This window comes from Equus caballus, chromosome 23 (assembly GCF_041296265.1).
Source record: "Equus caballus isolate H_3958 breed thoroughbred chromosome 23, TB-T2T, whole genome shotgun sequence".
In the NCBI taxonomy this organism is placed as follows: domain Eukaryota; kingdom Metazoa; phylum Chordata; class Mammalia; order Perissodactyla; family Equidae; genus Equus; species Equus caballus.
The window spans coordinates 49,875,764-49,888,749 of NC_091706.1; the positions used below are offsets into that span (position 1 = coordinate 49,875,764).

The following is a 12,986-nucleotide window of genomic DNA, read 5'->3' on the forward strand; positions in this document are numbered from 1 at the left end:
TGCTTTCCCTGATTGCTCTACCTGCAATGGCACCCAACCACTGCAATCACTCACTATTCCCTTCCTTTGCTTTATTTTTATTTACATAACTTTTCACTAATTAGCAAGTATATTTTCTTGTTTGTGACGTGTTTTGTCCTACTAGAATATGAACTCCATAAAAGCAGGGACTGCTGTATTGCTATCAGTGTTCAGTAAATATTGTTGAAAGAATGAAGGAATGAGTGAACAGTGTTCTGACAAGGGGTCCCAGAATTGACTGTATTTTCTCCTTTTCTTATTTCTTTTATTCCTATGGAATCTTGCTACATGAGGAAGCATCATTAGGAATAAGAAATGTTGGCAGCACCGGGAACCATTTTATCCATGGTTTAGCAGTCTCATTTTCCGTCGATAGTAGTTGGCATTCATGTGATCTATTTGTTGCAGATATTAACTTTGATCACCTATAGTCCATAAAAATACTCCCTGTTAACAGCAAAAAAAAAAAAAAAAAGTGCACTGAAGTGAGGTATAGTTAATGACCGTCAGGAATGTCTGGTAATTGCTGAAGGCAAGATTTTCTGTGGCTTAGAGGGAACTAGCTGACAGACATTTCTCAAGTGCTTCCTATGTTAGGACATTGTGATAGGTATCATGAGGGGTACAGAAAAAACAGCAGTGTTTTCTGCCTTCAAGGGTCTTATAATCTATTTAGAGATATAAGCCATATGTGTATGAAATGTGAGAATGACTATAAAATTACACGAGAGATGCAAAATATAAAATAGATGCAAAATGTAAATTGAATAATGTCTTGGGATACAATTATATATATATTTAGGATGATCAAATTATATAGAGTGGCCTAGAATTTCTGGAGACTGAGTTTTAATGAAGAACATGAAGTCAATTAAGAAAGTAGATGCATTCCCTTTGGTGCTTTTTTGTTCACAAACCCTGAACTCTTTATCTAACTCTTGCCTGGATTCTGTTCCCTCTTCTTTATAACATGTAATTTCCCTTTTTATCCTTTATGGACTTTCAAGTTAAAGTAATTAATGTCCAGCCAGCTGCCATGCAAACAACGTAAGAGTTGTTACTTTAATCATATGTTGGCTATCACAGGATGCTATTCAGACTGTGTCCCAGTTGTTGCCTATTAGACCACATTGGTCTCTTAAGCTGGATACCATCTGTTTGCTGCTCCAAGTTGTCCCTTGATGTTTTCCCACCATGCTGGTGGGCTGCTCTGTAAGAACTGGTTTGGTTCAGCCAGTGGGGAGCATGGGAAGAGTTGGTTATGAGGGAAGAGAGTGACAGAAGAGTATTTGTTCCCCTGGCTCCCTGTCTCTTGGGTTTTTGCCTCTCATTAGACAGCTCTCTGTACACAGCCCTTTCCGTCTCCTGGTACCATTAGCTGCTCATTCCCCTTATCCCTTCAGTTTAGGGTGATAATGTCTCCCACCCTTTGATTAGCCTTGGGGCATTGCACTACCTCTGCTTTCCCTCAATTCTACCCTTACCTTTGTAATTAGTCTTTGTTTTAACTGTTCCTCAAAGTACTGAAGATGAGTTGCCAAAATCTTCCTGCTGGGACTCTGACTGATCACCTTGCCAAGCAGGAAGGGAATCAGAGTCTAACCTTCTGATGGAGAAGATACATGTACATCTCTCATCCTTGAGTCAGGAACCGGTTCCTCTGTATGGGATACTTAAATAGTTTTGGCAGAAGTGAGATTCCACCAGTCAAAATGGCTCCCATCTTAATGGCTATTTGATAAAATTCTCCCCTATTGCTAACATGGAAAGTGGGGATAAAACAGTCAACTACTGACAGGGATGAAGGAAATCAGTAAAGTCTGTGATTGACTGTTGCTATTGAAAGTCTGGTACATGCTACAAATGCTATGTGACATATCAAGATGATCTCTTGGTTTGGGAAGTAGTGCTGCTTACCTGGTTACAGAAGCCCCCTTATAGGGCAAATGAGTGGTGACTGAGGACATGTCATTCTGGGGTTTCAAAATGCAAAATACCAATATGTGTGTGTACGTGTGTTTGTGTATATGTGTGTATGTGTATGCGCTATAATAGTGTCTGACCACTGTAAAAGGTGATGGGTAAGCATGATCAAGACAGAGATGTTAAACTAGGTTGCTGGCAGTGGAGGAAGAAGGCCTTCATGTTTGGGTTGAAACCAGAGGAATAAAATAGATGGAAGAGCTAGACTACTTTTGCAATATTGCCTTGAGGGTAAAGAATATTCAGATAAAATACCAGGACCATGGGTCTACCATCCCATCTATCAGGGAAGAGGAAACTGAAAGATTATGAGAAGGCTGAAAAAAGTAGAGTGTTGTCTCACTCTGGTCATATGTTAAAACAAAGAGCTGAAACTAGGCAGCCCTGTGTACTGAGTCAGCTGAACTCTTTAGGGAATCTGGGACTCGTATTTCACACTTTGCTAAGCTAAGTAAGCTTATAAAAGTTACTCAAACCTAAAGCATATAGGTTATTTTTTTTCCCAGAACAATACCCACACTGGGAGATGATTTTCGAAAAGTCTATAATTAGAAAGGAAAAGGTAGTTATTTAAACAATTTTGTACTGTTACATAATCGTTGAAGATGAAAATGGAAAATGAAATTCTGTTGTCATAGCTCTGTAAGGTCATCATTTTTGAACTGTGTGAAAATCACATGGGACAACTGGAACTGATGATGTCATCCTTGTCATCCTGTGATCTTGACCTAGAGCACTCTCACGACTGGTTGGGGGATCAATAGTTGCCAGGAATAGTTCAAACAAAGTTGTAGTAATTGTAAGCACAAAGCAATTTTCCTTCACTAACTTCTCAATTGTAATTTGTCCACACTAGACTGATAAGTGACGTCTGCTGCTGATTCAAGGGTCACATTGGCACATTCTAGCGTGAAGGAGTGGGCAGCAGGCTATTCTTGACTTGAATCCCTCAGATATGGCAAAACCCTAAAAATTGAGATAAATTTCTAATGATATGAAATAAATCTATGATATTTAAGGTCTTACCCATACCCAATTCTGGTTTAAGATATAATAATTAAATTCTGCTAACCAAATAAAGATTATACCAAATTGGGAAAGCCATAAATATGTCTTAAAATTTGGCAATCCTTCTGGAAACAAAGAAACATAAAGGCTGAGAAACTGTTAACTCATTTTTTCTCTTTTTAAACAGAAATTACAAATGCATTTTTTAAAAGTAAGAGATGCGACTTAAATACCATATTAATTTGCACTTTCTCTCCATTTCCCCAATATTTCAACTATACAATGGTGATATGGAGAGAATAATGTGTTTCTACATTCTGATATACTTCACCCTAAGCAGACTTTATTAAGTATTTCTGCAGAATTGACATCATCACTTTTAAATGTTTGAACAAAGAATTGCACAGGAGAAACACTGTTGATTATGTTGGACATTTTTATTCAGGTAGCACTGCAGATCTTTAACTTATCTTTCTGAGTTACACGTGTTAACATTTCACACATTTCTGTCATTTCAGCAAATAGCTAATACAAGAAAAAACTCCCTATATATACTTCTGAAAATGCGCAAATTTCTATTCTTAAAAATTGTCTGCCAGTAAAGAACCTTTACAACTCAGCGTCAAAAAGAACTCAAATAAAAAATGGACAAAGGACTTGAATAGACATTTCTCCAAAGAAGACAAACAAATGTCTCATAAGCACATGAAAAGATAATCAATGTCATTAGTCATTAGGAAAATGCAAATCAAAACCACAGTGAGAAATCACTTCACACCCACTAGTATAGCCAGGAAAAAAAAAAGGAGAATAAGTATTGGTGAGGATACAGAGAAATTGGAACTTTCATACATTGTTGGTGGGAATGTAAAATGGTGCAGCCACTGTGGAATACAGTTTGGCAATTCCTGTATAAGTTAAACATAGAATTACCATATGACCCAGTAATTCCACTCCTAGGTATAGACACAAAAGAATTGAAAATAGGTATTCAAACAATAACCTATACAGGAATGTTCATAGCAACTTCATTCACAATAGGCAGAAGGTGGAAACAATCTAAATGCCATCAATGGATGAATGGATAGACAAATTGTGGTATATCGATATAATGGAATGTTATTCAGCAATAAAAAAGAATGAAGTACTGATACATGCTACAAAATGGATGAAGCTTGAAAACATTATACTAAGTGAAAGAAGCCAGACATTAAAAGCCACATATTGTATCATTTAATTTAAATGAAATACTCAGTATAGGCAAATCCACAGAGATGGAAAGTAGATTGGTGGTTACCTGGTGCTTGGGGTGGGGGAATGGGGAATGACTGCTTAATGGGTATGGGGTTTTGGTTTGAGGTGGTGAAAATGTTCTGTAACTAGATAGTATGATGGTTGCCTAACATTGTCAATGTACTTAATGACACTGAATTGTTCTTTATTTGTAGCCACTTTAAATGGTTATCATGGTAAATTTTATGTTATGTGTATTTTACCACAATAAAAAGAAAATTTTAATGAATTATCTACCTAATGATAGATTTAGGGTATTATCTTTCTTTTGAGTCAAATATGTATATTTATCCATTGTACATACTAGAAGGGATTTCACTGCTTTTCAAAAGAATCACCTATGGGGCCAGCCTGGTGGCATAGTGGTTAGGTTTGCCAGCTTTGCTTTAGAGGCTGGGGTTCACGAGTTCAGATCCCGGGCACAGACCTACACACTGCTCGTCAGGCCACACTGTGGCGGTGTCACATCTGCAAAGTAGAGGAAGATTGGCATGGATGTTAGCTCAGGGACAATCTTTCTCAAGCAAAAAGAGGAAGATTGACAACAGATATTAGCTCAGCGTCAATCTTCATCATAAACACACACAAAACAATCTTTTATAATCAGATGAAATGATACCCTTTTGAGTGAATAACAAATAGCTCTTAAAAATGTGCATTCATATTGATTTTGTGCCAAATGTGAATTATGTGATTAGAATTCCCAGTCTTAAGCCCAGTGAAATCTCACATGCTATCAGACCCAATGCGTGTTTCGAGTGACAGGTATGGAGGAAGGGTAGAGATCAGAGGCACAGGTTTTACAGTGAAGTGGATTCATATCCTAGCTTTTCTAATACCGCATGTGGGACTTCAGGCAAGGAACAGTAATCTCTCAAGTCTCAGTTTTCTCACTAGTAAGAAGGGGATAATGATATCTATTTTCTGGTGATGTAAGAATTGAATGAGTTCATATATGAAAAGTGCTTAGCAATGGACTCATCATATAGTAAATGTTCAATATGGTGGTGACTTGCAAGACAGGCTTATATGGACCTTTTCTAATGTAATCCTTTTATAAATTGTGTGAGATATTTACCTTCAATGGGAAGGAAGTTAATTCATCTTGCCTTCTCAGGATTCTAACTGGGGGGGGGGGGGTATCTTTTGATGTGCTGACTAGATTCTGGCATAGAGGGGTACTTTTGATTAAATGAAGAGGTCATCAGTTAAAGCGGTTACCTCCCTACTTCACTGTCCTCTTTTCCCCATCTCAGCTCGCCAAGTATTCTGGATCTCTTTCTGCAGAAGGGTGCAGAGCTAGCTTTTGGTAGAACTCTAGTGTAAGCTCAGTGTGCATCTCCTTACTAAATTCATCAAGGGTGAGACGTAAGGACAAAGAAAGAGAAGGTTATTGCCTATTTGAAGTTTATAAAGAAAGAAAGCAGGAAGGTAGAAAAAGGGAAGAATGAACAATAAAGAAAGCTGGTCTTGTTTCTTTAACCACACTCTAAATTACTGATTTCAAATTGGTCCAAGGACCCAAACCATCGGGCCATGTGGGTCACACTGGCTCTGATATTCAGCCAACACATAAAGAAGCTGACAAAAATTCAAAGGAAAGCATTACTTTTGCAAAACAAAAGACAAAGGGTGCATACAGGATCATAATTCAATTGGGAAACCTGCCTGATAGTCCCAACTCAGCACAAGGCTTTCCACGTCTCCTTGACATCAGTCAGCTGGATGTCGGCTATACCTGAAGCAGTTTTGCTAAGGGGTGTGAAGAAAACGCTTAAGTGTAAAACTTATTCCCTGATCCTCAAAGAGCTTACAACAGCGCTGGAGAGATTAGCCGTGTAACTAACACTCCAGGGCGGTCAATGAAACGTGACAAACGAGTTGGCAGGGGCCTTGAAAGCGGAGGAATTCACAGTTAGGGATCATTTGGGGCAAGGGGCTTGTCAAGGAAGACTTTAAGAGGTGGGACGTTATAGACTCTAAGTGGCGAATAAAGTTTTCGATGGGCGGGAACTCACAGCATTGCCTGCTAAGGACTCAGGCTGGCCACGCCAGGGCGCGCGCGGGGCCGACAGGCCTGACCCATCGGGCCACGGCGCGTGCGCAGCCCGAAGCTCGCGCCGGGAGCGCGGCCCGCGGGATGCCCGCCAGGACCCGCGAGCGCGAGACCCCGCGCTCGAAGGCGGGAAAAGCCTCGCGCATGCGCGGCTCGGAGCGTCGGGCTCGCCAGGATGGGGAAGGGGAGGTGGAGTTTCCAAGAGGGAGCTTGACCCGTTAGCAGCCGCGGCCATGGCGGCGCGCTCGCCGCCCTCACCGCTCCCTCCGCCCCCAGAGCGGCGTTTGGGACCCTGGTCCACACGTGTTGGGCGGGGAGCTGTGGTACACACAGTGTCCTGCGAGGCCACGGGGCTTGCCGGCGGAGCGCGGGAGGGCGTCGTGGACAAAAGCGATATCTCTTTGCGGGGCGAAGAAGGGTCCGGGGGCCGGCGAGGGCCAGGGCGGGCAGCTCCGGCTCAGGCTCCCCTCCTCAGCGCGCCCGCGGGGTCCAGGCGGCTAGAGGGCATCTCGGTAGAGGAGGCGATGGTGACCCGGACGCAGCTGCTAGAGGACGAGCTGAGCAGCCTAAAGGAGGAGCTGGCCCTGTGTCAGGTATCGAGGACTCTGGGCGCCGGCCTTCCCCCGGCGGCGGGGCCGGGACCGGCGGGGACGTGCGCCCCTCTCCCTCTGCCTTCGGCTGCGTCGCTGCGCGGGTTGGGGACCCACCCGGTCCCGCCCGGCGGCCCTCCCTCCCGGCTCCCGCAGCCAGCCCGGCCCGCTGCTCGGGGCTGGAGGGACGCGGCGGCCACACCGCCCGGGCTCCCGCCCCTGTCCGGACGCCGGCCGGGCAGAGATCGCCTCGGCGCCCTGGCTTTGGTTTAATTCACTAGCGTACCCCCAGAACTTGCAGTCACACCCCAGTCCGTCCCCCAGAAGCCCAAGTTCTCGGTCGTGACTGTAGTGGTACTTGGTGCCGCAGGAGTGGAGTGCCATCCACCAGTTGAAATGTTGAACAGGAAAACACTTATTAAAATAAAAACCATCGATGAAGGAGCCTGTTTTCGATTTTCAAACCCACAGTTGCCCTTGTTCTTAAGTTAACTGAAGTCGAACTTAAGATGTAAACACAGAACGATAGTTTTTAGGGAGTCTCAGGCCGGGAACTTTCACACACAATAGATGATGCCTGTTCCTTGTTTATTAACCAACTGTACTAACTCCATGGTCCGTGAGTGAGAAATCTCACTTTCATGTCAACTGGCCAGTGAAAAGCATTTACTAAATCAGTTGCCTGAACTTTATTTTCCTGGCATTTGTAGAGTTGGTGCATACTAAAGACGGCTTGGCTGTACTCACATTTAGAGAGATTTGGTTTTCCTTTAGTTCTGCAGCCTTACCATATCTTTTGGATTTTACCAGAATCTTTAGACCGGGTGAGGAGATTAAATGTTGAGAATTCACTCAGCAATAGATCTCTGAGTAACTGCTTTCAAGATAGAACCAATAGGGACTGCTGAACAGCAAGGTAACTTTATGAACGGTATCAGTTTAGATTAATAAGAATTCATGAAATTCGTTGTCTCTCATATTGGGTCCTTTTGCCCCTTTTGTAGGTCCTTGTTGATTGTGTCAAGGCTATAAAAACATGACAGTCTTGTTGAAATTAAATATGCCTTTGCTTAAACAAGTTGGGGAGATATTACGTGGCTGCTCCTGTTCATTATCCCGTTTTGTATTCTTCACTGGTTAAGGAGGAAAGGGATGAAATAAAAGACATAAATGGACATTTTATCATCTGCACACTTCACCCTTGGGTATTTTAAAGATGTGAACCCATGATAAAGGCCTTTGTGACTTTGACAAGTCCTAAGATGCTATTTGCCCCTATCTTCTCCATTCATTCTGCCCTACCCCTTGCTCTGTTTCCCATAGTTATACCCTTAGCTGGCTAAGGAGCCAAGATATTTACTTTTTATGAGTGACTTGATTAAGGAAATCAGTCTGTTGGAAAGTGCCCAATGACTCCCTCCCCCAAATACATTCACTGTTATATTCTTTAAAAATATAGCTTCAAACATGGTGTTGGCCTTTGTGACCTTGGACATATATGAACTAGGAAGATGATGGAAGTTCTTTAGGCAGATGTAAGAATAGAAATGGTCATAATTAGCCTAGAACAATGGTTCTTGAGATTTTTATAATGTTGACACTGTTAGATGATCATAGGCATTCCAGTAATGTTAGATGAGATTGGCAGTATCCCATACTATAAAAGTTTAGTCAAACCATGCTCTTGCTTTTGGGGAAACTTAGGCGAAATAATAATTGAATTCCTAATTGTTTGGTAAAAAAGCATTGAAGTAATTAAGCATTCACTTTTACATCTTTTTTTATTTGTTATTCATTTACTGATTCAGGTAGAAGTCATAGTACCCTAGAATATATAGCATTAACTCTATGTTTTTTGAAACTTTCAAAAATGGTAACCCAAAATAAGAAATTCATTTTATATCTCAACCGAGTAAGTATACACACATACACATACATATACTTTAAGAAAGAATATTTACCCTGTGTGTTATGAATTCTGATATTTTCTTTTAAATTCTATTCTTTAAGAAAATGCTGGTCAGATCTACTAAATTAATTTCACAATCCAGTAATGGGTCAAATATACAGTTTGGGAAAAAGAACCCTGCTAATTAGTCTCTGGTCATAAGTAGAAGTTTCACTTAGGTCAGTTGGTTGTTTTCCACATTTAACTTAATTAGAATTCAATTATATGTACTGGTGGAGAAAAAGAAAGTTTGAGTGATTCCATGTACCATTCTACTCCATGGGAATGACTCAGAATAAGCATGTGATAGAAAACAATCTCAGTTACAAGTGTTTCTCTTAATATGAACAGCTCATCCTATTCTATGTGATTGTAACACGTATTTAGTTAAACGTTTTTTTTCATATGGCCCCAGATTAGCAAGCAACATACACATAATGCTTAGCTGAAGAAAACATGATTAATTTCAACATGGGGAGAAAAACTGTCTATATTGGACTTACTGAGGATAGGATGTTAGCTTCCAAATGTAGCTTTTTCCTAAGGAACTTTCAAGGGTGCTCCAAAGGATAATTTTAAGTCCATAACATTTATGCCTTATTCATTGATTTAGAACGTAACTTCACCATACTCTTAATTTTGATTATATATTTCAAAATGTCTTCTATTTGTGACGAAGGATGCTGTGGGTATGTAAATGTGCACATTTATCATCTATAGAATGCAAGATGAGAAAAAGTAATGTTATATATGTGTAATATATGTGTATACACATTTATATTTGTGTGTGTACGTGTGTATATATATATATGTCAAAGCTTAATTCCTTTTTTACTAGCGGTCAAGAATATTTACGAAACCTAAGAGCCAGTTTTGGGTAAAAAATTATTTAGGGCATTTAAGTGAAATATATGTTCATTATTCCAACTTTAATGATGAAACTAACTTTCATGAAGCATATCATGTTGGAATTAAGAGTATATGACTAGAAAACTCAGCCAGTTATATTTTTTGTTAAATATTTAGATGTGTTGAGTATATGACTAGAAAACTCAGCCAGTTATATTTTTTGTTAAATATTTAGATGTGTTGAAACCTTGCCCAGTCATTCACAAACAAAAAAATTTTGAGAACTTATTGTATAATTGGAATCCTCACCATTGTCAGTAGCTGTGTTCTAATGAATCTTTTTTGTGCAATTATTTTTCATAATAATTTATTGAGTGGCTATTTTGTGCCATACTTTGTAATTAAACTCCTTCCATTGTCTTCCCTTAGTTCTGATAGGCAAATTATTTGTTTAAATTTAAGAAATAGTTTTCATATGTTTGTGGAATTTATTCCTTCAGTAGAGGTCAACTGAGGGCCTATTATGTTGCCAGACACTAAACCAGGTGCTGGAAAAGTAGTTATGTGATGAAAAAGACAATTTTGGGTGTCTATGTCTGTAAAGTTGACATTTATTTCCATGCCAGCTGATAAGTGAAAGTCAAAGCCAATCTACCGCTGAGATAATTTAGACCCAAATCTCCTAGCATTTAGTTAACTCTTTCATAGGCCAACTTTAATAAACTTTGTGAGAGGGAGTAGGTTTTTTAATTTAAATTTTAAATTATTTGATTCTGTGTGGAAGTTATGTGATAAGAATAAAGAATTTTATAATGAGAATTTTTAATCATTTTTATTTTTAATTTTTTAAAAAATATTTAAGTGCTCAAAGGAAGGGAAAATATAGGAAAATATAAAGAGAATGTGATTGGCAATAGTTTCCTTGTTTTAATCATGTCTGGAATAGTTTGGAACCTAGTTTTGTGTCTTTTCGGGAGGGCTTTATTTCTTTTTGTATATGAAAGAGGGTCTTTTTAGTAATTAGAGGTATAATCCACGTTTAAGACGCTATACCATTTAAATAACTAAAACATTCACAAAAATGAGTACATAAAATAGTCCAACAATCCATTCGTAGCATTTTATTGCTCGTAAAAGAACTTACTTAAAAAAAAAATCAGATATCACTTAGACATTTGAGTATTTTTAGGTGACAAAAATCTGAATAATATTGCTAACCATAAAAAAAATTAATAACTAAAGTTTAAACTAAAGAAACTTGGAAATAGAAAATTCTCCTCAAATTACTTCTGGGTATAAATTGTAATTATAAATTAGTAACAATGGAATGTTTCTGGAGGAGTCTTCTGGTTGCTTTTTTCTCTGGCCTCTATGATACAAACAGCTTAAGGAGAATTTGTTGTTACTTTCTCTTTCTTGGGGATTGAAGAGGAGATGTGGAGTAAACATTAACCATGACAACAACAAAAAGAAAGAGAAAAGAGAAAAAAATGTATAAATTAAGATGTAAAGACTTTTTCATCAGATATTTGTTGATTTCTTACTATGTCCCTTTCACTGTGCTAGAGCTAAGTCTTTTATTAGTAAACTATACTTATTTAAGCTGAAGTAACTCAGTTATTTTATAAATGTTGAAAACCTACTCTTACATTTTTACTTATATTAATCTTTCTTGCCTAGTATTTTAGGTAGAAAAGTTGAGGTGACAATACATATGAATCTTTGCTATGTTGTTTGGAGCAAATTATAAGATATATTTATAGATAATATTGGTTTCAAGGGATTTTGTAATTTCATCAACATAGTTTTTAAAAATAGAGATGTTAGAGCACATAATGTTGCATTAGCTTTCTTTCTCCTTATCTTCACTGCCTTTCAAACAGGTTATGACATGTGATGTATATATTGACATTTCTTGTCTTTAACTTGAATCATTTTAATATACAAAGCTGAATTCTTGCTTCTAAAGGGATAAAGTAAAGCATGATATATAAGAATAGATAAGGTAGTACTTTCCAGTACTCAGGCTATCCAAAGTCTTTAAAAGTTTTTAAAAGTCTTTAAAAAATGAACAAACAAAACCCTGAATAGATCAAAGATTTGAGCATTAAAAAATGAAAACAAAAATTTTAAAAGAAAGTATGGGTAAATATATTTCTAATCTGGGAGTAGAGAAGACCTTGCTAATTGGTATATAAAATCCATAAGCCATAATGGAAAAGATGGGTACATTTGAATATATAAAATTAATAACTCCTTTTTGCCAGAAATCTCCATCATAAATAAAATTAAATAAGCAACAGCATACTGGGAAAAAATATTTGTCACGTATTTGGTAGACATAAGTCTAATTTCAAGATTTCCAGCAATAATTCTTATATTTCATTGGCAGAACTTAATCACCTAGCCCATAGGCAAGAGAGGCCAGTCTTTTAATTGGGCACCAAAGAGCCAAAATGGTTTCTATAACAAATAGGTAGGGGAGAATGGATGATGGAGGCAGATACAAATAGAGATATCTGCCACATAAGTAAACCCAAACAAACAACCAAACAAATATAGTATTATAAAATGAAATGTGCTATGAAAAAAAATTAAACAGGGTAAGGGGTTACCAGAGACTTGTGAGTTTTGGTGGGTATACATAGAGTAGTCAAGGAAGACTTCTCTTGAAGAGGTGACATTTAAGCAAAGACCTGAATGTAGTGTGAGAATAATCTGTATAAAAATCTGGTAGATGGTACATGTGCAAAGGCCCTGGTAAAAGTACAGCAAGAAGGTTAGTGTGAACAAGGTGGGAGAGTGACAGATGAGGTTGGAGAGGTGTGTATTGGGGCCAGATACTGTGGGGTCTTTTGAGCTGGGTAAAGAGTTTGGATTATTTTCCTAATCTGAAAGGAACCCAGTTAAGGATTTTGAGCTATAGGGAGGCTGGGGACCATTATGGAGAGCTAGGCAAGAGATGGAGTTGGCTTGACTAGGATGACGATGGTAGAGGTGGTGAGAAGTGGCTAGAATTGGGGATATTTTGTAGGTAAGGCCAATAGGATTTACTGGTCCTTTGGATATAAGTCCGACGAAAAGAGAGTGACCAAGACTGATTCTTAGTTTTTAGGCATTTGAGCAAATGAGTAGATGGTGGCGTCGTTTTCCGAGATGCAGAGAAGCACGTTTGTGAGAGGGTAGGAAATCAAAAATTTTATTTTGGATAAATTAAATTTGAGATACCTATTAGGCA

At 38.6% G+C, this 12,986-nt stretch overlaps 1 protein-coding gene across 6 annotated transcripts in view; it reads left to right on the top strand.

Annotated features, from left to right (window-relative positions):
• The first annotated feature begins 6,395 nt into the window (after positions 1 to 6,395).
• The window catches only part of CNTLN (centlein), a 321,096-nt gene continuing 314,505 nt past the window's right edge, over positions 6,396 to 12,986 (top strand). For all 6 annotated transcript variants that reach the window (XR_011431201.1, XM_070248231.1, XM_070248227.1 and 3 more), the window contains exon 1: positions 6,396 to 6,954. Coding sequence is in view for 5 of the 6 variants with exons in the window: in XM_070248231.1 (XP_070104332.1) it covers positions 6,595 to 6,954 (360 nt within the window). In the remaining variant the exon portion in view is untranslated. The remainder of the gene's footprint in view (positions 6,955 to 12,986) is intronic.